The following is a 25,344-nucleotide window of genomic DNA, read 5'->3' on the forward strand; positions in this document are numbered from 1 at the left end:
AGAGTGGGATTTGAAATTGTTAGCATGTTATGAATAGGAAGAATATGAGGAAAAATACATATAAAAATATGTCCTTGAAATTCCAAAATTACCACACAGTGGGCAAAACAGTACGAGTGCATCGACACTAGCAAATTGTTTCAGAAAATCAAGTACTTGGGCTGTGTCTACGCTTGGCCAAACTTTCGAAAGGGCCATGCTAATGGCCAAATCGGAGTGTACTAATGAGGTGCTTCATTAGCATGCTGCTGACCACAGCACTTGGAAAGTTCCACATTTCGACCACACGTGGCTCGTCTACATGGGGCCCTTTTCGAAAGGACCCCACAAACGTCAAAATCCTGTTATTCCTATCAGCTGTTTTGCTTAATTACTCAGAGGCATTTCAGCACCTCATTAGTATTCTCCAATTTGGCCATTAGCACAGCCCTTTCAAAAGTTTGGCCAAGCGTAGACACAGCCGTAGCGTCCATGCGCAAAATACACTTCCTATCTGAAATCAAAAGAATGCAGCTCTTCTTCCAGAAGCCCTCTTCCACTCCAGCATCAGGAAGAGCACCTACTTTCAAAAGCTGCTTTCATAAAAACGCATGTGTAGATGCTCTATGGGCCCTTTTTTCGAAAAAGCAATCCTCATGGTGCTGGATTTTTCGATCCCTGGCCCATTCTTTCAAAAGAGTGGGAGGCTGTGTGGGTCCTCTCTATCGAAGTATCAGCTCAGTCTTTCAATCTGCTTTTTACCAAAACAAAAAAGCAGTCATGCAGCACTTTAAAGACTAACAAAATAATTTATTAGGTGATGAGCTTTCATGGGACAGATCCACTTTTTCAGATCATAGCCTTACCACAAAGGCTCAATGTATAAAGCACAGAGGTCCAAAAATTATCATCAAGGTTGACAAATCAGAAAAATTGTTATCAAGTTTGGGAAATCAGAAGAGCAGAGTGGGGAGGCAGTGGGGTGGGGAAGTTAAGAGTGAGATAAAACTTTAAAGTATGTAAGAGAGTCCTTATAATGGGTCAGGTAATTGCTGTCCCTGTTCAAACCACATGTTAAATGTGTCAAATTTGAATCTGATCATGCCCTCTGTAGACACTTGTTGAAGTCCTTTTCAGTAGAACACAGACTTTCAGATCTTTAACAGAATGGCACACTCGTTGAAGCGCTGGCTGACAGGTTAGTGTATTTGGAGTTTTTTGATGTTTGTTCTATGTCCATCCATTCTTTGTCGAAGAGTGTTTGCAGTCTGTCCTATATGGTCTGATGGTCTTAAGTCCGATTTACATGGTGTGTGGGCATAGTTGGTACATGGTGGCATATATATGATGTTAGTTGAGGAATAGGAGAATGTGCCCATGATTCTGAAAGTAATGTCAGTGATGGTATCTCCAGATAGATATTTGGACAAAGTTGGCAATGGGGTTTGTTGCAAGGAAAAGTTCCAGGATTACTATGCTTGTGGTATAGCCTATGGTTGCTAGTGAGAATCCTCATCAGGTTGGGAAGTTATCTATAGAAAAGAACAGGCCTGTCACCTAGGGCCTTGTGGAGTGTGGCATCATGATTTAGGGTAAGTTGCAGGTCTTTAATGATGCATTGCAGTGATTTGAGTTGGGGGCTGTAGGTAATTACAAGTGGTGTTCTGTTTATTGGCTTTTTTGAGCCTATCTTTCAGTAGTTGATTTCTGGGTATTCATCTGGTAAGTAGCGGTCAGGGGGTTTCTGGTAGAAAGTGGTATTGATCAGGCCATCAGTGATTTGTACTGGTGTCCAGGAAATGTCTCTCTCATGTGGAGTGGTCAAGGCATAAGTTGGTGGTGTGATACAGACTGTTAAAGTCTCTGTGGAATTCTTCTAGAGTCTCTTTACCATGAGTCCAAATGATAAAGATGTCATCGATGTATTGTAAGTAAAAGAGGCGTAATAGGGGATGAGAGTTGTGGAGTTGTTGTTCTAAGGCAACCATAAATATATTACTGCTACATTCTCACAGTCCTAAAACAGTGTTTTTTGTTAAGGGGGTTGAGGTGTAGAAGGAAGTTGTAGAATTATGTAAGGTAGCCCTTTTTTCCCCTGTAGGAAGTTTGCTGAGTAGGTTGTTCGGGACAGTGGCTCATGGCCGCTAATAAGGACTAGCAAAGGTAATGCACACTTTAATAAAATGCTCCAAAATATGTGAAACCTTTTATCCGGGAATGTGCTGTTGCTGTACACAAATGTGCTTGGTCCTAATGCATCATCATTCTGGCCTCTTATTCATTTGTGTATATTCTAATTTTTGTGGAGCTAGAGCTACTCCAAACCAGGGTCTCATGTCAAATAAATTTGTAACAATCCATTCTTCAGTCTGGGTAGTTATGCACAACTGAATTGAAAAGCTGTAGGCACTGCTAACATAAATGTACCTAAAAAGTTCAGGATAAGCATTGAAATTAGTACTGTTTTAAAAATGTGATGAGTTCATACTGCATTAGGATACTTTCTCCCAATCTTACTGATTTAGGTTTTTTTTTATGTAAATGTTAGAAACTAGCAGGAAAAAAACAACCTTCACACATCAAGACCTTACAAAGAATATCTTCGGTGTTCCAATTTGTCTTAGTCATTTTTGCCTGATTAAAAATATGAATAGAATAGATAGAAAATACATGGTGGAATGTAAGTAATATCAGCAAAAGACTCACCAGAGAGATCCTATTTGTATCTTCAGTAGAGTGTCTTTTATACCCCTTTTGTGAGCAAACTTTGTAGATATGTCTCATCCACCTTGTAATGGAACCAAATTTCTTTTTTTTTTTGTTTTGATTTGCAGATAATTGTGGAATTTTTTGTTTTTCTTTTTGTGGGGGCAAGGTTGGCTCAAAGTTTCGATAAGAAAATGTGCATTGCAGCATTTTAGCATACTCTACTTACATCTCCAAAAATGTGTCAGTGATGGAGAAAAATAAGTTTTGTTTCTGTTTGTGCAGCTGTGAAATTCTTTTCCTCTCCAACAATTTATGTACTGCATAACACACAGAATATTGAAATTTAAAAATGTAGGAGTTACCAGGATGAGACTAATAAAGTGGAGGTGCTCCAAAGGGGCAGGACACAGCTTAACACGAAGCTCAGTTCTTATTTCAAACCTTTGAGTGTCTCCCGTTATTTTATGACAGTAACATACAGACAGCAGCACAACATATCTTCAGTGTACCAGCAAGCTTTGTGTGGAATAAACCTCACTTAGTTATTTCCCTTCATTCTAAAAATATCTGCAGAAAAAATTGTCTTAAGGACACCTGAAAGTCTTCAAAAATGATAAAACAGAATTGATTCATTTGAGATAATTCAGAAAAATAGATTGCAAAAAAGACTGTCTTTTTCTAGGCATGGACTTCTCCATGTTGCTCTTAGAATGTTGTATTTAAGTGATGTATTTAACATGAGCTTTCGTGAGCACAGACTCACTTCATCAGATGGTGGTCTTGGAAATCCAAGATTTGGTCTTGGAGATCCAAGATTTCCAAGACCACCATCTGATGAAGTGAGTCTGTGCTCACGAAAGCTCATGCTCAGAACTTTTCTGTTAGTCTATAAGGTGCCACAGGACCCTTCGTTGCTGTTACAGATCCAGACTAACACCTCCGATATCTGATCTTAAAATAAAAAACAAAAGAGAGAAGTGAATTAAAGCTTTTAATAACAAGAAGTCATGTAGCACTTTAAAGACTAACAGAATAATTTATTAGGTGATGAGCTTCCTTGGGCCAGACCTATGTTTTTGGAGAATAAGCCGTCATGGGCATATGACAAAGTGGGTCTTTGCCCGTGAAAGCTTATGTTCTAAAAAATCGGGTAGTCTATAAGGTGCCACAGGACTCTGTTGTTTTTGCTGATGCAGACTAACACTAACACCTCTGATACTTGAAAACTGTTGTTAACCTTTAAGGAAAACAATGGGAAAGCTCTGTCTTTCAGTTCTTCTATTAATGTGTGTCAGCTCTTAAGTGTTCTTGGAGAAGCTGTTATGAAAATAGGTTGTATGTTGTGTTTACATAAAATGACTTCCTTTCATTTGACATGATAATTAAACCCAGTTTCTAATGAAAGCTATGGTGAAGGTCAAGTGGATCTCTACTGGATTTCTAGCCCCTTTTCAGTTACTAATGAAATGTGCAGTATACTTCAGCATACAACAGACTTGTGACATTTTAAACAATATTCCCTGGCCCTCTCCTCCCTTCTCTCCCCCAGAAGAAACTGAAGGCTTTGTAAGTGCTCGTTTCAGGTAGCCACACAATGTGGGTAGATACTGTGCATACGTGAGTCCTGTAAAGCATTTCGTTCCCATTCTACTGTTCAGATGATTGACAATTTACTTTTCACGTCACATTTTGACGTTTAGATCATTTTCTGCCATATCCAGTTTTTTCCCCCCGATCTTCAGACTGAAGGAGACTGACTTTTTGAACATTTAAGGGTTAATTTAACATATCAGTTTCCACTAGCTGTTTTTAGGTCCATTGTTGTGAATAGTTGGACATTTAAAATAATTCTTCTCAAATATAGTCCAGCAAGCCATGTGAGCCACAGTTGTGAAGCATCTAGGTTTTCTTTAGACTGTAACACTTGTTTTTGTTTTTGTTTTGTGGTATTCAAGATGTTTTCTGCTAGTCCAGAACTTTTAGGATGTAAATAAAGAGTGTTTGTTTTAACAAACTAATCTTTAAAAGAGAAACAAATGGAAAACCTCTTTCTTTCAGCACCCTAAGTTGCTATATGGTCTTTATTGTGGGGATATTTGGTGTAAATTTAACTGCGCTCACAATTGGAGCTACAACAAACACACAGAAGGACATAACCGAATGGCAAAATGAGAGATTAGTTCAATAAGTGGCTATGGGGAATGAGATGCACTTTAGTGCAAATCAAATCATACACTGATTGAGAGCACACAGACATTGCAGAGGCAAAATGTGGTGCCGTAATTATTGCATTATAGCAGACTTGTTTCACCTTGTCTCTAATACTGTCTAATACTACTACTTTCAGGTAACTAAGCGGGTGCATCTTCACCGGTGGAAGTGGGGACATAACAATGGGGAATTTGCAAACCAGTGATGAAATGTTACTGGGTACAAGTTCTTCTCTTCAACCCTTAAAATCATTAAATAGGTTGAATTATAGAGCATACCCATTAAATGAGAACACAGTCTTAATTTTTGTGATATTGTGTTAGCACTGAGATGGTTAAATTTGCATGATCTTCCTTAACACAAACTCACAGCTTTTCTAAGAGTGCCCGCGAGCAGTATGAAAAGTTGTCCAACATGCACAACAATATGACAAAGTTATATGAGAACTTGGGAGAGTACTTTATTTTTGATCCCAAAGCAACAACTATAGAGGAATTTTTTGGTGATCTTAGCAATTTCCGAACTATGTTCTTGGTAAGTAAAGACTAACAACACAGTGCTACAACATTATTGGGTTTTGCTATAAAATTTCTCAGTATTGGGTGGTTGTTTTTTTTTATGTTTTTGCTTTGCTTTGCTTTGCTTTGTGGTGTTTTGGGTTCTTTGCAAGTGCTTTTTGCTGCAACAGATTGTTTTGATCCTATAACAGAGAATGATAGGTAAGTTTACAGTTCAGAAATTGATTAAATTATTTTCTCATCTAGATCTATTGATCCCCTTTTCCAACCTGTTAGTTCATAATTCTTGTCAAAGCACATTGGATTTGATTGTTACTTCGGTATGTATAGAAATTGTTTTTTCTCTACACGTGTACATGCACATTGCAGGCTTAATATCAGCACAGAAAGCTACACGAAAAGTCAGATCTATGTTTAAAAAATAATAAAATCAAAAACCTTCATGCATATCATTGCCTGCATATCATTTTCGGTTTAAAGTACTGCAGGTTAGCATGTAGGTTTTCTTTAGACAGTGCTCTTCTGAATGGCAGCTACAGCCTGGAAAAAGCCTTGTCCTTAAAAACTTAACTTTCACAAAAAGGTTTTTGTTTGTTTTGTTTTTGACTACCTGCACAAAACATAAATGTGGAAACAAAGGTGATGGGATTAACCTCCTTCACTCTTACGACCACTTTCTCCCATTGGCTAGATCTTCTCTTGATTCATGTAGTGTTATGCCAGTTTGCTAGCTGAGGATCTTGCCCATGGATGTTTAATGAGTTATATCAAATGTAATAGTTTTAATTTAATATTTATACATTCTTCTAATCTACTCACATTTTTTATTTATCTTTAAAATATGCTGTACCACTCTAAGGTGTTCACGTCTGTTGAGATGTGCATGTATGTCTTTCCAGTTGTTAATGTAAGCAGTGATGGTTTTATATTTTATACTGATAATGTTTTTTCTGCACTCTGAAGGTTACTCGTACATGTTTGTGTGGCAAGGCTGAAGCTGCACAATTCCCACCATCACACAAAATATTAAAAGCTATTGCATTTGCTTGTGCATCTTCATTCTGAGGCACTAAAATAAGTAGCTCAGTCAGAATAATTTAGGTGTTCATTTTGTCCATGTAGACTATCATTATTCATATACCCCAGTTTCCCCATATTTCTTTGATTGATATTCTACCCATGTATGCAGTTCACACATCTGTGAATATTTCTCCTTGAATACAAAAATAGTAAAATAAAAAATGTGCAGAACATTATAATCACTTACACTGGGAGACTTTTTATATCTGCTCTGTGTGCCCTGTGTTCCCTTTAAATATGATTTTGCTCTCAAATGTGTGCACAGAGATCACACTGTTTGTTATAAATAGAAACTTCAGTGCACACCAACGTATTAAGGTATTGGAATGGCACACCCCGAACAAACATGAAGTAATATAGCCCGTGGCCAGTGATCCTAGGCCAGATTTTTAAAGGGAATTAGGAGCAAAATGTGAGTCAGGACATAATTCTATTTAATGAGCTGATCCTTTAAGGACATTCAGTCCACAGCATATTGGAGTAATGTTACATCTGAATGTTGCTGTTTTGCGTTAGCAGCTCCTTACTGTAGTCTACCCTGCCTTTTTTTTCACCCCCACCGGGAGGCGGGCGAGGGGGAGAGTAAAGTAAGTTGCTGCATGTGTATTTCAGAAAAGGAACAATTGTTTTTGATCTGCAAGGCACTTCATTTTGTAGATGTATTGAATTATGTGTGCTCTAGTGTTCTCTATTTAAATATAAGGATATCTGTGTGTGTGTGTGTGTGTGTGTGTGTGTGTGTGTACGTATACACACAGGTTTTTTTTTTGTATTTTTTTTTTTAAAGAAAAAGAAACTAGTACTTAGTCAGCTCCCTGCCCCCCAACCCCCTTGGCCAATCCCGTGGCTGGGGCTACCAAGGTGTCAGTACCAGCAAATACTGGCACAAAAAAAATCTCTATCTATCTTTCTGCAGATTGTGCTGCAATCCAGAGGGACAGAGGTGGTGTATTGAGAATTTAATTAAAATAAAAGTTTTCCAAGATTTTTTGTCAGATTCCTAAACTTCAGATGGCACCATGAAACTTTCACTTTGCAGTTAAGAGCCACTTGGCTAAAGGATAAGGCTATAGAAATACCTTAATGAGGATTAGAAAAGAGTAATAAATGGTTATTTTGTCACATGCCACTCTGCTCATCCCTCTTCAAATGTTCATGTAAGAACATGGATTAAATACACATGGTTGCCATTTTTGTTAAGCAATTAAAAACCCGAGAATTAACTTGCTACCCAGCAAATGTCATCATGATTGATCATACCGCCTACAGGCCCAGCTGTGTCATCTGTTTCCTGCTAGTATGTGCATGCACACATGAGATCAAATGCAGTGTCTTCTTTAAATAATAAATATCCCCTTTGAGCGAAAGCTGGAGAGAAGAAGTGGGTGCTCTAGAGATGGTGCCGCATTCTATGTCCTGTGCTAAGCCACGTCCCCTGAATGCCCCTATTATCATATGTTCTGTCTAATTATTCAGTTCAAGTCAAGATTAGCAGCCTCCTTACATTACCAAGTCAGTGAATATTGTGATCAGTTGCCACAACTTTCCCAAACCCTGGTCTAATAATAGATGCAAATCATCAGTAAGATTGCATTAACCAATATTACAGTCTTTATACTCCTTAGTTTCTCAGTGTATCTTATCTTTTAACTCTGTTCTTTAAAGTAACTGAAGTAGAAAATGAATATGGTCCATTCATGAGACATATGATCAATTAGATATTAATTGTGCTGAAAGAAAGCAAACCTGGGATTTGTACAGTATATAGACACTTTTTTTTGCTTACTATCTCAGTACACCAAGTCGGGTACTTCACAGTACCAACAAGTCTGTTCAGTCCTTTTGAGACTTTCTTCACTAGAATATCCACTGAAGCAGTGGAAGCAACTTTCTACTGTTCCAGCAAGTGCTCAACCACTAGCTGTGTCGCCTAGGCCTCCCGCTCTGCCTCTTGTCACTCCTGTTCTGCTCGGGCCCTGCCTCAACTCCACCTCTACCCCCAAGTCCCATTCCTGTCTCACCTCTTCCCAACCCCACCCTGCCTCTTCCCACTCCATTCTACCTCATTTTACACTATGTCTACACAAGCTTTTTTTTTCCAAAATAAGAGACATTGTTTCAAAATAACTATGCTAGTGTCTACACAGTTATTTCAAACTAGCAGATGACTTATTTTGAACTTGGTAAATCTCATTGGAGAAGGAATAGCACCTATTTTGAAACAGGTATTTCAAAATAGGAGCTCTGTAGACAGAGAATGAAGCCTATTTGGAAATAAGCCAAAGTGCATCCAATGGCTCTACTTCAAAATAGGCTCTATTGTGTGTAGACGCTCTATTTTGAAGTAGCCGAGCACTGTCTTTAAATGCATTTGTATGTAGGTGCGCTATTTTGGAAAAAACTAATCTGGAATATCTCTTCCAGAATAGCTTATTCAGGAAAAATGCTACTGTCCAGACATAGGCAAAGTGACACAGGGATCTTCCTTGGTAATTTAAACTTTTTCCAGCTATTCGAAGAGTGTCTAGGTTATACATTACACAATACATTGTGAAAGAGAATTAGTATTTCCTCGTTTGTGGTGGTGCTTGATTGCTTTTTTTTTAAACAAAACTGTGTTATCTTTTACTTTGTACTTGTCATATTTTTCCCTCATGCAAGAGGATATTAATGAAACTGAAAGCAAAAGTGTTTCAACTGATTAAAGAAATTAGTAATTTGTGGAACTCTCCGACACAAAGTATAACTGAGGACAAGAATTCAGTAATGTTCAAAAAAAGAATTTTTGGTTTATCTAGATAATGCACAGATTTACTAGAATGGGTATAACCCCTCATGCTTCAGGCATGAGCCACACAATAAATTATGGGGTTGGAAAGAAAATTCTTCTTAGAGTGTCCCCGTGGGTGCTCCACATTAGGTGTCGGGCTCGCCCGGTGCCGCAGATCGGATCTTCCAAGCAGTTTCTGCTGGACCGCGCATGCGCCGGTGCGCGCCGCTCCCTTGCGCGCTCCTGGCCACGTGCGCGATCTGGTCCCCGCCAGTTCCTCTTAACCGCCATCGGCTGCAGACGGAATCCGACTAGGCTACGGCCAAGTTAGCGTATTCAATGGTTTTAACTGTTTTTCTTTAAAGTTTTCAAGTTCTTAGGCTACTGTTAAGTTAGCCAGTTGTTATTTTCAAAACAAAAAACAAAAAAAAAAAAACAAACAACAAGCAGGACGGCATTCAGTCCAGTCCTAGTACCAAGCGGAGCACCGGAGGCCAGGAGCCTAGGACCATTAGCCCTCCTGCCGCGGCAGGCTATCCGAGAGGGGGAAAACAGCACAGAGAAGGTGCTAAGTACCCCATTAACAACTGAAAGACTCACCAACAATGTTCTCTTCAGGATTCAAGAAATGTGAGTCTTGCCGAGAGGCAATGCCAGCGTCTGATGGGCACAGTCACTGCATAAGGTGCCTCAGGGAGTCCCATGTCACGCAGAAATGCTCCTTCTGTGCAAAATTAACAGCCAGAGCAAGGAAGGACAGGGAGATGCGGCTTAAAATGCTGCTCTTCAACAAGGCCCTCCAGCCAGACGTGCTGGAGCAGCCGCAGCAGGAGGGACCCTCTGGGGCCCATAAAAGGAAAGCCGCCTCCCTCACCCCATCAGCGCAAAAACGGAGGAAAGTCTCCCCAGCCCAATCCCTGCCGACAGCAACAGCGAGCGGGATGGGAGGAGCACACAGCCCCCACCCTCAGCAACAGCGGATCGGCAGCGGCACGGAGAGCCACGTGGAGGAGGCTCAGCCTCCGATAATCAAACAGCCACCCCGCACCGCAGGCAGGGCGGCGGCTAAACAAGCGCCGGTACCGGCGGCACCACAAGCAGCAGCACCGACCCCCAGGGAACCGGCAGTGCAGAGCGCACAGGCACGCAGCCTGCAGGCACCGGAGGACACTGCCCATGCGGCACCGCCCATAAGGGTGCCGAGCATGGCGCGGACGGGGCCGAGATCCCCTACACATCAGGGGGCGGAGCTACCCCCTCAAGGGAGGGGGAAGGCTGCACAGAAAACAAGGCACCGCAGCCCCTCTCCAGACAGGGCTGCACAGTTGCTTTCTCTCAGCCCTCCGCTCATGCTACAGATTCCAACTAGAAGGCAGGGGTCTCCCCTAGCCTACCCGGAGCCCCTGTCTCCATTTTTACAACCAGCCTCGCCCTGGCTGGGACCACCTTCGCCTTTCCTGGGGTTTGAGCCACTGGAGTACTATCACAAATCGCTCTCTCCAGTGTCCCAGGTCTCTCGACGATCCCGCTCCCCCAGACGCAGAGGGTATGCACCAAGGGAGTGGTCTAGGTCACCTTCCCAAGAACAGTGCCCATGCTGCCATGGTCGCCCCTATCACGCGGGGCATAGACACCACCGGCAATCTACCAGGGAAAGATCCCCACAGACGGTCCCGTATCCCCGAGGGCAATCGTGAACAGGGACAGAGACTCAAGTATCTCAGGGGGAACTGGTTATGGAACCCCGAGATTTTCCCTTACAAGCTTCCAGCGAGCGGATGTACCATCACCAACAGGAACCGGAAGGGTCCAGAGAGGCGTACCCTAGTGGTTCCTCACTCTCCTCCCCGGCCGAGGCTACGGCCCCGGGGGACGTCCATCCTCCGGATGATCTCAAACAGTTTCAAGAGCTGTTTAAGAGGGTGACCTTCACGCAAGGCATCCAGACATCAGAGGTGCAAAGATTCAAGAGCCACACTTAGGACCCTGGGGATTTACACCCCTCCATACAGAAAGAAAAAGTACTACCCTCAACAAAGACGGTACCAGTACCAGCAACAGCGTCCCCAGTACCACAGGGGTTACGAGCAAGGGCGACATCAACAGCACCAGCAGTACAGAACTCCCAGGCGACGTTCCCAACGGAGCCGTGCGTTCTCGGGGCAGGGCCAAAGGCCACAAGTTTGACACACACATCCAGGGCTGCGCCATCACTACCATCGCACAAGGTCATCCGAAGCGGTTATTCCACCATCGCCTCCGACCATTCTATGACCAGTGGCAAAGGATCACCACAGACAAATGGGTGCTGGAGATCATAGCCACGGGGTACGCCATCCCCTTCCAGTCGCTCCCACCGCCACGACCTCCACCCAGGCCCCATGTAGCGAGGCTCTAGCAGGAGGTAGACCATCTCATGCTCATAGGGGCAGTGGAAAGAGTGCCAGAGCAACTACAAAGAAAAGGGTTCTACTCGAGGTACTTCCTCATGGAGAAAAAGACAGGAGGCTGGAGGCCCATCTTAGATCTTCGAGGCCTCAACCGGTACCTGCGCACGCAACGCTTTCGGATGATCACAATCGCCTCCATCCTTACGGCACTGGACGATGGAGATTGGTTCGCAGCCCTCGACTTACAAGACGCATATTTTCACATAACTATCCATCCGGCTCACCGACGATTCCTCCGGTTCATGGTAGGCAAAGAACATTTTCAATACAAGGTTCTACCGTTTGGCCTCTCCTCAGCCCCCAGTCTCTTCACCAAGACCTTGGCAGTGGTGTCAGCCTACGTGCACAGACAGGGGGTATTTATATTCCCGTATCTGGACGACTGCCTACTCAAAGGGGCCTCGAAGGAGGAGATACTATGCATGATACGCGTCACAGCAGGCACGTTCTCTTCTTTCGGCCTGGTTATCAATCTGGCAAAATCAAAGATAGACCCCACACAGGACATAGAGTTCATAGGGGCACGCATATATTCTATTACAGCGAGAGTGTATCTACCAGAGACTCGCTTTCGGGCCATCGGCTCCCTCGTGCAAGTCATCACCATCAGCCCTACGGTGCCCGTCCTGACGTGCTTACAGCTGCTGGGCAACATGGCAGCAGCGACATTCGTAGTACAGAACGCCAGGTTACACATGCGCAGCATGCAGCACTGGCTGGTGAGCGTATACAAACCGGGAGCACACACCGTCCACAGGGTGGTGTTGCCCACAGCAGAGGTGCGCAAATCCCTGCAATGGTGGGTAAACCCCAAGAACTTGCTAACAGGGGTGCCCTTCCACCAACCACAAATATCGGTTTTTCTTACTACAGATGCCTCCCTCATAGGGTGGGGAGCACACATGGGCGAAGAGGTGACTCAAGGGCTGTGGTCCTCCACGGAGCAGTCACTGCACATAAATATACTGGAGCTCAGAGCAGTGTTCAACACCTGCAGACACTTTCGAGTCCATCTACAAGGCAAAGTAGTCGCGATCAGTACAGACAATACCTCCACCATGTTTTATATAAATCAGCAAGGAGGAGCTCGGTCCCGTGCCTTATGTGCAGAAGCAGTCCGGTTATGGAACTGGTGCATCGCCAACAATATAATCTTGAAAGCCTCATACTTACCAGGTGCTCACAATGTGAAGGCAGACCAGCTGAGCAGGCGTTTCTCACTCGCGCACAAGTGGCAGATCCGTCCCGATCTGCTACGACCGATTTTTCACGCATGGGGTTTTCCCCAGATAGACCTGTTTGCCACTCAACACAACAAGAAGTGCCCACGATTCTGCTCCAGGGCAGGACTGGGACAGGGGTCCCTGGGGGACGCATTCGCGATCTCGTGGAGGGGCCCCCTGCTTTACGCTTTTCCTCCCACAGTGCTGATCCACAAAGTCTTGCAGAAAGCCAGGAGGGAAGGAGCCCGAATGATCCTGATAGTCGCAACGTGGGATCGACAGCAATGGTTACCCTACTCCTGTGCATGTCGGACCGTCCACCGATGCCCCTTCCGGTGGTGCCGGATCTGCTCACGCAAGCCCAAGGGTCCATAGTGCATCCGCACCCCCAAGGCCTGCGACTACAAGCGTGGTTAATCCATGGCTCAGCTCCCGAGAGAGCACATGTACGGAGGAAGTGCAACAAGTCCTAGAAAGTAGCAGGAGGACTTCCACCAGGAAGACCTACAAGCAGAAATGGACTCGCTTCACGGCATGGTGTTCTACCAAACAGCTAGCCCCCCTTTCGGTGCCTATACCTGTAATATTAGAGTATTTACTGGACCTCAAGGGAGGAGGACTCTCACTATCCTCGTTAAAGGTCCACCTTGCCGCCATTTCGGCGTTCAGACACGAAGGGGAAGGGCACACGGTGTTCGCCCATCCCATGGTTACCAGGTTCCTCAAAGGGTTGGTAAACCTATACCCCCTTCGGAAACTGTGTCCACCTTCGTGGACCTTGGACCTGGTGCTTAATGTGCTAACGGGACCACCGTTCGAGCCTTTGGCCACGGTTTTCCTCCGCCTCCTTACGATAAAGACGACCTTTCTCCTCGCAATCACGTCAGCTCGCAGGGTGAGCGAGCTTGCGGCAGTTATGGCAACGCCACCCTGCACTGTTTTTTCGAAGGAGGCGGTAACGATACGGCTGCATCCAGCTTATGTTTCTAAAGTTTCTTCTGAGTTTCACATTAATGAACCTATTGTTTTACCCTCGTTTTATCCAAAGCCTCATAACTCTAACAAAGAGGCGCGCCTACACCTCCTGGACGTGAGGAGGGCGCTAGCCTTCTATATAGACAGGACGAAGTCCTTCCGGAAAACGGATAGACTCCTAGTCTCTCTCGCTCCCAAATCGAAAGGAGAAGGTCTCTCTTCGCAGAGAATCTCGAAGCACATCGTATCCTGCGTAAAAATGTGCTACGAACTCAAAAAGACTCCTTTACTGGCCACGCCCAGGGCTCATTCCACTCGGGCGGTGGCGGCATCAACAGCCTTTTTCAAGGGCGTTGCGCTAAAAGACATTTGCAGAGCGGCGACCTGGTCATCCTATGACACCTTCGCCAAACATTACGCCCTTCACAGGGTATTGCAAGAGGATACCCGTCTGTCGACAGCGGTCCTCTCGGGGACAAGCTGCACATAATCCGATTACCCACCTCCTATCTTGGGTTACTGCTGGGTAGTAACCTAATGTGGAGCACCCACGGGGACACTTGAAGAAGAAAAAAAAGGTTACTCACCGTAGTAACGGTGGTTCTTCGAGACGTGTCCCCGTGGGTGCTCCACTACCCGCCCATTCTCCCCGCTTCGGATCTCTGTTTAGTGTTTTGCAGGAGCATCCGAGGCGGTTGGTCAAGGAACTGGCGGGGACCGGATCGCGTACGTGGCCAGGAGCGCGCAAGGGAGCGGCGTGCACCGGCGCATGCGCGGTCCAGCAGAAACTGTTTGGAAGATCCGATCTGCGGCGCCGGGCGAGCCCAACACCTAATGTGGAGCCCCACGGGGACACATCTCGAAGAACCACCGTTACTACGGTGAGTAACCTTTCTTTCTCCATGTTTAAGTTATTGCATAATTGTCTGTTTGCCATATTTTGTTTTTGCTCCCTTTTTGCTACAGCATCTTTCTCTGTCAGAGGCTGGATAGTAAAGTAAATAGACTACTAATCTTTGGTACAGCCAGTTGTATGTTCCTGCATTCTGATTCACAGCCACTGCTCATACCCCTTCACTTTCACAGTATTCCAAGGCTTCATGGCTGATTCAGTAAGATTCCAATCTGGCTATATACATAACCCATTGGGATGTTCATAAGGGTGGAATGAAAAGAAAAGTCAAAATTCAATAAAGTAAGAGCTGTATATACACCCAAGGCAAATTCCATCTAAGTATTTAGGGAGAGACTTCAATATGATTTACACAAGAATGAAGCCATTGAATCAAGCTATTTTAATGTTACCAAAATATTTAGTCTTACTGGCAAACTCATGTTGCTTTTTTTTTCCCCCAGAAAAGTACAGAATGAATGGTTTCAATGACTACTTAAAACAGAAACATTTGATTGATAGTTTCAGAGTGAAAAATAGTCACCAATGCTTGTTTGCTATTTTAAGTATAGCATGGTTACTTAGGGTCAGAAGCGGACATATATTTTTCTTCTATAATTGTTCTTGTCATCAAAACTTAAACTTTTTTCAGAGAACACAAAAATAAAATTTAATAGTACAAACAGAATAAAATTATTTTAACTAAGACATATGTTTCAATTAATTTTAAAAAGATATAACCTTACACAAAAAATTAAAAGGCTTAAATGGATAAATTAATCTTTAGTAACATTTCAGGAATCTTGCTTTTTTGTCTAAAAATGAAATGTATTATAGGCTTTCAGAAGTTATGACAAGTTTTTGTAAAGTTCAAAACAGTCAATTGTAGGACAAAAACCTAGTTTCAATTGTCCTGATGAAAGCATATCAGTGACTGGAAAGTAAGAGAAAATTCCCTTTGCAGTTCTTCTTCACATAAAATTTTTCAGGAAAATGTTTCCTATAAATAAGTTATTATTGCATTATCTCGTAGCATCAGGAGGAAAGGGAGGCAATCTGGGATGGTACAGTGACTGACCTTTCTCAGTTGATTTGTGAGCAGCTACAGATATCGATTACTATCAAAATATTTTCCATGCTCTAGGACAGAAAGACTTGGTGCTCTGGAAAAAGCCACTTAACCCAACAAACCTGACTTCTTTATTTCTCTCTTCTCTGGATGTGCAACTTTATTGCTGTATCTCTTGTCCCGCACATACCAAGTTCCCTTGAAAATGTCTAATTGTTTTGTTGAATAGTTTTTTATCTATCTGCATGATTAGCTTTGTGCAGGAAAGTTGGTGTTATTTTTATACTGTTATGTGATGATTGTAACTGTAGAAAATACACAGTATAGCTCGTCCTAACGGCTGTCAATCAAGAGGCTCCTTGAAATCTGTAAGGCTGTCAACCATATGACTGCAAATAGTCAAGTACAACTGACAGCAATCCTGTTCAGTAATCTAGTCAAATGTTCCCCACAAGTCATGAAGGTACACTGAGCTGTTATGGCTCCATCTAGAAATGCCAGAAATAAAGAAGTGTCCATTGTTTTGATTACAAACTCCATGTCAGAATCTCATTTTCCTACTTTTTATTGCTCTACTTGCTGGAAGCAGAGAGCAGGCAGGTTAGTCCCCTTTATCGTGACTTCTCTTTTTCTGAGTCTTCTGTGTGAACAAAGGAAAGAAGTAGTAAATTAAGGAGAAAGAAAAAGAGCCTTCTCATTTACATCAGGATGCTTAGCACTCCCATCACTGGACACTGCATCTTTTTTAGTCTCCTCTTCACTTGCAGTCTCTTTTGGATTAGACTGTCCTTGACCTTCCAAGTTCTCACTAAATTTTCCAGATATCTGTTTTCGGCTTTTTTTCCCCCTTGTGCCCTCAGTTATATTTTGGTATTTCACTGTATTCAGTGGTTCTCTTGTTTGCCCATGCGCACTTGTAATGGGGCAGAACACAGTTTACACTGTGCAGTTTGAAATGTCAGTGAAAATAGAAGTGAACTTACTCTCCTCTCACGGTAAGAAGTTCTGTGTAAACGGGACTAAAATAGTTAGAGACTAGATGTGCAGTGTAAGAAGGTGCCTTTTTTACCCAGATGTTTTACTGGAGAGACATGAATTTCAAGTATTATTGATTTAGTCTTTCCTCTAGTGAGGACAAACTCAATCTCCTTTATTCTTGGTTTATAACATAATCATAAATCATGCGAAGTACCCTTGGCCAGGCTGACAGTCTCTTATGCTCTGTTTAGTGCAGTACGGGGCAGTTAACAAATACTAATAGTAATTCAGGTTGTTAAGCAAGACAGCCTTTCACTACATTCTACTATGGACTATTTCCTTGGCCAACCAAATTCTTACCAAAAGCCCTGTGACGTTGTGTTGGACATTCAGGAAGATGATGTTGATTTGTCCACAACTTTATTGACTCATGAGGAAACTAACTGCAATAATTTCTACAGTGTGGGACATAATTCCTTTCTTGTTTGCAGTCGGAGGAGAGCTGCCATCCACTCCTCCAAACCTGGTTCCTGTCCATACCTGAGATTCTAACTCCCTCCCCTCTTATGAAAGTTAAGAGATTGAGGAAAGGTGGGTTTACTCCTCACTGCCCCAAACCAACACCTCAGTTTCTTTAGGGCAGTGGTTCCCAAACTTTTTGGCATCATGCCTCCCTTTTGATTTTTGAGAAATCCTCACGCTGGACACCTCTTCTTTACCATCATCCAACCACCCCTTTAACAAAAAATTCAATTTGTAATTTTAAATAAACACAAAAGCTTGATATAAAAATGTTGTTTAAAATTAAAAGCAAGCACAAATAATTTTTCTTGGCCCCTTGTGGATACCTGGTGCAGCCCCAGCTGGCCAGCTGCCTGAGCCCTGTGCCAGCCTCTAGAGCTACCCATGCCAGCTGCCAACCCACCTGAGATCTGCATTGCCAGAGCCACCCGCAGAGCCCCATGCCACCAGGGGTAGCCACCCACTCACCTGCCAGCCGTTGGGGCCAGCAGTCCACCTGCCTGATAGCCGCCCAAGCCCCTGCTGCTGGGACCAGATGCCCACCCACCCACCAACCAGCCAGCCACCTGAGCTGCTCACTCAAGCCCCATGCTGCCCGGGCCAGCTGCCCACCCACCATCCTGAGCCACCCAAGCCCCACGCTGCTGGGGCCAGCCACCCAAGCCCTGCTCTGCCACGGCCAACCACCTGAGCCCCACAAGTCCCGCAAGCTGGCTGGCCATCCGAGCCCCTCCTCTGCCCTCCCACAAAGCCAGGCCACCCCCAGTCCCCCAACTAACCCCATCCTCATCCTCCTCACCAACCCACACTCACTTTCATTTGCAGAAGGTGGCCAGCTCCACTCAGGTCTTTGCCAGCTCCCTGCTTTTTATAGGGGCTGAGCTGGGTCACCCACATAAAATGGCAGGGGCTGAAGCCAAAAGCAAAGGCCAGATCTTTCTTCAGGTGGGGGGAATTATGGGGGAGGGTCTGAGTTGCCACCCTCCCCCCCGCCCCCGGAATTTCTTCAAGCGCCCGCCAGTTTGGGAAACCATGTTTTAGGGGATGCCTTTTCCTAAGTCTGCTTTAAATTTGGTTTTGTCTAGGAACTGCACCCTGATGTGTGGACTGTTGACATCAGCTCAGTCACAACAGTCTACATCAGTCAACAAGGGAGGGACATGGTTCCGTGCGCTATGCGTAGAAGCAGTCCGATTGTGGAATTGGTGCATTGCCAACTACATAATGTTGAAAGCCTCGTACTTGCCGGGTGCCCACAACGTGAAGGCAGATCAACTGAGCAGGCGCTTCGCACTCACGCACGAATGGCAGATCCGCTACGATGCATATTTTGCACCTGGGGGTTTCCCCAAGTCGATTTGTTTGCCACCCAGCGCAACAAGAAGTGCCCTCAGTACTGCTCCAGAGCAGGAATAGGGCGGGGGTCTCTGGGGGACGCCTTCATGATCTCATGGAAGGGCCCTCTACTCTACGCGTTTCCCCCCACAACACTTATCCACAAGGTTCTGCAGAAAGCCAGAAGGGAGAGAGCTCGCATGATACTCATAGTTCCAACTTGGGACCGACAACAATGGTTTCCCCTGCTTCTGCGCATGTTGGATCGTCCACCACTCCCCCTACCGGTAGCGCCGGACTTACTCACGCAGGCTCAGGGGTCCATAGTGCACCCGCACCCTCAGGGACTCCGCCTACAAGCATGGTTAATCCATGGTTCAGCGCCTTAGAGAGCACGTGTACGGAGGGAGTAAGACAAGTCTTAGAGTGTAGCAGAAGGACCTCCACCAGAAGGACTTACAAACAGAAATGGACATGCTTTACTGCCTGGTGCTCTGCCAAACAGTTAGCTCCTCTTGACGTTCCTATAACTGTAATTCTAGAATACCTGCTGGACCTCAAACGAGACGGGCTCTCTCTATCCTCGCTAAAGGTCCACCTCGCAGCTATATCAGCTTTTCGGCACAAAGAGGAAGGGCCCACCGTATTCACCCATCCTATCGTCACAAGGTTCTTGAAGGGGCTGGTAAACCTGTACCCTCCTCGAAAACCGCTACCACCATCGTGGAGTTTGGACTTGGTCCTCCACACGCTATCAGGACAACCCTTCGAACCATTAGCCACGGTACCTCTCCGACTACTTACCATGAAAACAACCTTCCTTCTTGCGATTACGTCAGCCTGCAGGGTGAGCGAGCTCGCAGCAGTGATGGTAACACCGCCCTGCACAGTATTCTCAAAGGAGGCAGTGATCTTATGGTTACACGCAGCCTTCGTTCCGAAAGTTTCCTCGGAATTCCACATTAACGAACCAATAGTATTACCCTCGTTTTACCCGAAGCCTCACAGCTCCAGCAAGGAGGCGCGCCTGCATCTCCTAGATGTGAGGAGGGCGCTGGCCTTTTACATAGGCAGAACTAAGCCCTTCCGGAAAATGGACAGGCTTCTGGTGTCTCTCGCTCCCAGGTCAAAGGGGAAGGCCTCTCTTCCCAGAGAATTTCAAAGCACATTGTGTCCTGTATAAAACTGTGCTACGAGCTTCGAAAGATCCCTTTGCTGGCCCCGCCCAGGGCTCACTCCACCAGAGCGGTAGCGGCATCAACGGCCTTCTTCAAGGGAATCGCATTGAAAGACATTTGCAGAGCGGCGACTTGGTCATCCTACGACACCTTCGTCAAGCATTATGACCTGCATCGGGTGTTCGATGAGGATACCCGTCTGTTGACAGCAGTCCTCTCAGGGGCAAGCTGCACATGAATCGAGTACCCACCTCCTTACTTGGGTTACTGCTGGGTAGTCACCTATTGTGGAGCACCCACGGGGACCACTCGAAGAAGAAAGAGAAGCTACTCACTTGTAGTAACGATGGTTCTTCGAGATGTGTCCCCGTGGGTGCTCCACTACCCGCCCATCCTCCCGGCTTCAGATCTCTGTCCAGTGTTTTTCAGGAGCATCCGGGGCAGTAGGTCAAGGAACTGGAGGGGACCGGATCGCGCGTATGACCGAGGGCGCGCAAGGGAGCGGCGCACATCGGCACATGCACGATCCAGTGGAAACTGCTAGAAGATTTCCGATCTGCGGCACCGGGCGAGCCTGACACCTACTGTGGAGCACCCACGGGGAGACATCTCGAAGAACCATTGTTACTACAAGTGAGTAACTTCTCTTTCCAGCTCTCAGACAGGTCACTAGTTCACTGCCCATAGCACAGACAATAAAACCCCCATCCTGTACGGATCCCATGGGTGGAAAGGTGGGAGCTGTTAATTTATGCAAGAGAGGGGGCTCAGCCCAGAGGAACAGGTCGAATCTGAACTACCCCAGATGCACAGGAGCCAGTGGCTTGCCCTGACCACCCCACACACAGCTTATGAGTATCTCTGCTTCCTGCCACCTGCTCTCAATACCTAAGAACGGGAGGACTTTTTTAAAAAAAAAAAAAACATAACTGTGGGGAGAGTTGCCATCAATTCAGACAAAGTCACCCCTTGAAGTTGTATTAATTGCATTCTAAATGCCTGTATTCTCTGTGTTTTAACTTGGCTTTGTTGCAGTTCGTTAAATAATTTTTGTGAATTAGTTAAGCAAAACTCTTCTCTTAAAAATGTGATGGCTGTTTTCAATCAAATTATACTCTTCCAGGTATACCCTAACAAAACTACCCTATCTTAGTTAACTAGGCATTCAGCGAATGACTCCCAAAAAGAGGAAGTTGGCTCATAAGTCCTATCTTCAGGTTCTGCCTTTTATGCCAATATGTTTACATATTGACAGGTCTAAACCTATTGTTTGAAAACAGAATGCCCACCAGAAAAATAGCCCACCAAAAAAACAGATACAGGCAGTTTATCAATTGGTATCGTAGACAGATGGGTTCCTGTAAAAGAAAAAAATAAACTCATCTGTTGGGTTTTTTTTTTGTTGTTGTTGTTGTTTTTTTGTTTTGTTTTTTATCATCAAAATGACCACTGATTGTCAGTCAGTCAGCATCTATGGAGAATACGCTTTCAGGTTATTTAGAGGTCTAAAAGTTATTCTTTATGCTCCAGCAAAATATAAAGCATGATTTTCTGTTAATGAATTGACAGTCAGCATTAGGTCACAAGGATCCCAAGTGTCCTTAGATTTTATAAAGCTAATTTCTCTCTTGTCCACTTTAAAATAGGGGGAAAGGAGCATTTGTTACACTTTTTTCATAAGAAAGAAAATGTGTTTTTCACCACGGAAGGTTGTTGTAGTACAAATGCCATTTCGGTTAACCTTGTCATTCTTTCCAGTTTTGTTGCATTTGCTGATTTCCTACACGATACAGAACATAGAACTTCCATGAATTTATTCTGACTTAATCTGGAGAGAGAGAGAGTGTGTGTGTGTGTGTGTGTGTGTATTTTAATAACAATATTCAGTCTCAAATGGTTAGTGATGGAAAGGCTATCACAGCTTTTGGTAAATTGTTCCAGTGATTAATTCACATAATTAATTAACTTAATTTCCAATCCGATGTATTGAGCTTCAACATTCAGCCACCACATTTTTTCATACTGGTGCATGTGGGATTGAAGAGTCCATTTTGACTCCCTGTGTAGGTACTTATTATATGTTCTCACATTATCCCTTAACCTGATCAAGCTGAAGTTAGAGAAGTAAAATTCCATTTAATTAGTTAACGGCTTAAATGGGGGGAGGGTGCATATGAAGGCTTCAGCCAGGCTGGAGTGGCCCCCACCTGTGGCACTCCTGAAGTCACTGTGGACCAGGGCTGCTCTGATCAGGCTTGAGTGTCCCATTTGTGGCAGATGCAGCAAGACTGGAGCAGCCCCTGCCCGCTAGCTGTAAACAGCAAGCCTTATCCCTTTAGGGTGAAGTTTACCAGTTAGCATCCCTAGCTGAAGTCATATTATATGTCTTGAGTGCCTGGCAAATTGAATGACAAATTGACACCAGACAGAGAGAGAGGTAGTGATCTGCCTACCAGCTTACTGTTGTATGGTTTATGTGCGTAGGCAAGATGTTTAGAAAGCAGGAAGTCCATGGAATAGTCTGAAAGATGCATGTGAAGGAATAGCAGAAAACTATGGAAAAATAAACCATAGAGGAGTAAGGAACATAAAAAACCGTTTTTTCAGCAAAATTCCACAGTGCAAGGAATTAAATCAGAACATTGCTCTTATTTTGGAATGGCAGTATGCAACAAAAACTCGTGTTTGGTATGCTCCTTAAATTCCCTTGTTAGTGAATACTGTCTTGTTTATCAAAACTAATAGTAAAGTCTCCTATTTACAGTCTTGAATAGAGGAATCAGGGGAAAGCTAGAAACCTTTGTAAGTAAAGAAATAGTACCTGAGTAAAGGTAAGTTCAGGAAAAGCAAACTATTAATATAATTGAAAAAAAGGTAATGTCTCCTATTTGCTAAGCATCATATGGACCAAATCTGAGTCATATTCTACGTATAATCACAAGATAGACTTTTTTTTTTCTCTGAAAGAGAGGTTGGAGTGATGTGCTGATTACTTCCCTGCAGCCACGGCTGGCAATAGTAAGCACCAGAAGGGGCAGCTGCCCCCAGGACTTTCAATTGAAAAGGGCTAGGGGATCCCAGCTATCATTGTTGCTGTCTTGGTGGTGGTAGTGGCCAGAATTGCAGTCTGTCTAAATTGCCTCCAGAGTCTTGGGCAGGGCAAGCCTGGTGGTGCTGAGTCGCTGGCTGGAGGAGGATAGCCCACCCCTTGTCCCAAGGCCCAACCCCTTTCGGGGATCCAGAGCCACTCCCCGCTAAGCCTGGCAAAGTCTGTCCCTAGGCCTGCCTGCAGCCACAGGTGTAGTGGATGATAAAGGCAGGATCCATACGTTTGTGACTTAAATGAAGAAGGTTTCATTCAACTCAAAAATTTGGATCCAAAGATCTTCTGAATGGAATCCAATTATCAGACAGGATAAGGCCTGCCCCAGAGATTCAAGTGGAGGAGTTAGCATTGTTGGGGACAAGGAGCAGGTGGAAGCTCACAGATAACATTTGATTCAGCATCTGTTTGGGCTTGCTCTGTCACTGCACTTGTTTAATCACTGGTGTGGAGCCGTGTAGTGAAATGGTGTGTAAAATCATAAAATTGTGTTATGTCTTAATATGAATACAGCAGGAGTCACTGTGATTAATAAGTGCATTGAAAGATCAAGCCCCCCTACTTGACGTGCTGAATACAGTGATTCTTTTTTAAACTTAAGTGTGCAAAATACTACAAGAACCTGGTCATTACTGAAATACAATGGAAGATTAATCTGACCAATGTCATTTAAAAAATACTAATGAAATTTTGAACTGGAACATCACACAGTCTCCACACCAGTCCCTTTAGACTTTCCATGAATTGCTTTATGAATGCAGGTGGCATCATCCTTTTCCCTCCACTCTCTGTAGCTTTGTTATAGGCATTAATTAACTTACATCAGCCCTACTCTCTCAGTTCTTTGCAACTCTTACCAGCTCTCACTTTCTCCATTAACTCTCCTGATGGGTTTTCAACAGAGGACTTTCTTCCCAAGAGTTATCTTTAATGCATAATATCAAGGTCAGGGTGTATTAAGGTTTCTGAGACTTTACACTTGAGCTGCTCTCTCTAGACAGTGATCTCACAGTATTATTCCACCTTGATTTTAAAGGAATACTGTGCTGGCAAGCTCTGTTAAGTTGTCTCTGCACATTCAGATCAGACATGAAGCAATCCAAGCTTTTGCGTACCACTGTACCAATGAGTCTCCACTCTGACTTGGATGGACTGCTTATGCGCATGAGAGAGTAGTTCAATTGCATAGTGTTTTTGGCTTGTGCTGACCCTAACAAGAAGCGTGACTGTTGTAAGAACTATTTTGTACTGAGTCTTTGTTCAGTAGTCTCTAGACTAAGCCCAGCAATTAATTTCAGTAACATCAGAAACTAGCTACTTTTGATCAATGCATTCATAAACCAGATTTAAAACAGCAGCCTTAATGGATCTTAATGATAGTCCTTTGTTTTTTCTCCTGTTTTTATGTTGTTATATTTTATTCATCTGGTTTGATCATTGTGGCCATGTATTGTATTTTGATATTAAACAAAATAAATGAACTTTAAACAGCCACAAGCTGAACCTTTTTAGTCCAATGCCCTGAGGATCTGACTGGTGTCAAACTAGAGAATTTGCCAAGCCACAGAAGGTAAATATTGTGTAGTGCATTACCAACACTTCCACTGCTTACTGAGCTCTTAGAAGACATTTAAGAGTAAATTACAGCTAAGTAATAGCACAGAACACTGAGAGCCAGGACTGGACTGTCAACAAACTTTATGGGACCATGGGAAAGCCATACCCATGATAAGTGGATATCCACCTAACTAAAATCATGCCAGATGACAAATGGTGCTGAATGAGAGAGTGCTGGACTAGAGAGGTTCAATCCATAGTGGCTAATTTTAAAAACTATATAAAGTTTACATTTCTTTAACTCAAATGAAAAAGAGCTAAAAATCTGTATAGCCAGTTTCCTGCCATTTTTCCTTTTATGAGAAGTGTGTATTTTGTTGAAGTGTAAGAAATCATTTAAAATATTCCATTGTTAGTTAACTGTATTCGGGTTTTTCATGTCAATTATGACACAAGATTTTGATTTAAAATATTTAGGTGGAAGTAGTATTTAGGCCAATAGCCCAAAATCTATTCACTTAAACTCTATTTAGTAAAAGTAGGGTTGGTTTGTTTGTTTTTTTCAAATTTGCAGTACATAAATGTAGTATACAGAGTTAAAAGATGTACAGGGTAGATGCACTTGTGTCGTTAGCCCTGATCTTTATTTACTCTGATTTTATTGCACTTTGAAGACCACTGTTGCATTCCTCGCCTTAATTTTGTCTTCGCAACTTCTGATGTGATGTTGACAAGCTGGTTATGAAAGCACATATCCCTTCTGAATATACCACAGTAACTCTATTTGCCAGGAGA

The 25,344-nt window shown here is 43.8% G+C and overlaps 1 protein-coding gene across 4 annotated transcripts in view; it reads left to right on the forward strand.

Moving 5' to 3' along the window:
• Nucleotides 1-25,344, forward strand: part of DIAPH2 (diaphanous related formin 2) — an 829,633-nt gene that overhangs the window by 573,882 nt on the left and 230,407 nt on the right. For all 4 annotated transcript variants that reach the window (XM_075008062.1, XM_075008063.1, XM_075008060.1 and 1 more), the window contains one exon: nucleotides 5,268-5,433. In XM_075008062.1, the coding sequence (XP_074864163.1) occupies nucleotides 5,268-5,433 (166 nt within the window). The remainder of the gene's footprint in view (nucleotides 1-5,267; nucleotides 5,434-25,344) is intronic.

Source organism: Carettochelys insculpta, chromosome 13 (assembly GCF_033958435.1).
Source record: "Carettochelys insculpta isolate YL-2023 chromosome 13, ASM3395843v1, whole genome shotgun sequence".
NCBI classification, from domain to species: Eukaryota; Metazoa; Chordata; order Testudines; family Carettochelyidae; genus Carettochelys; species Carettochelys insculpta.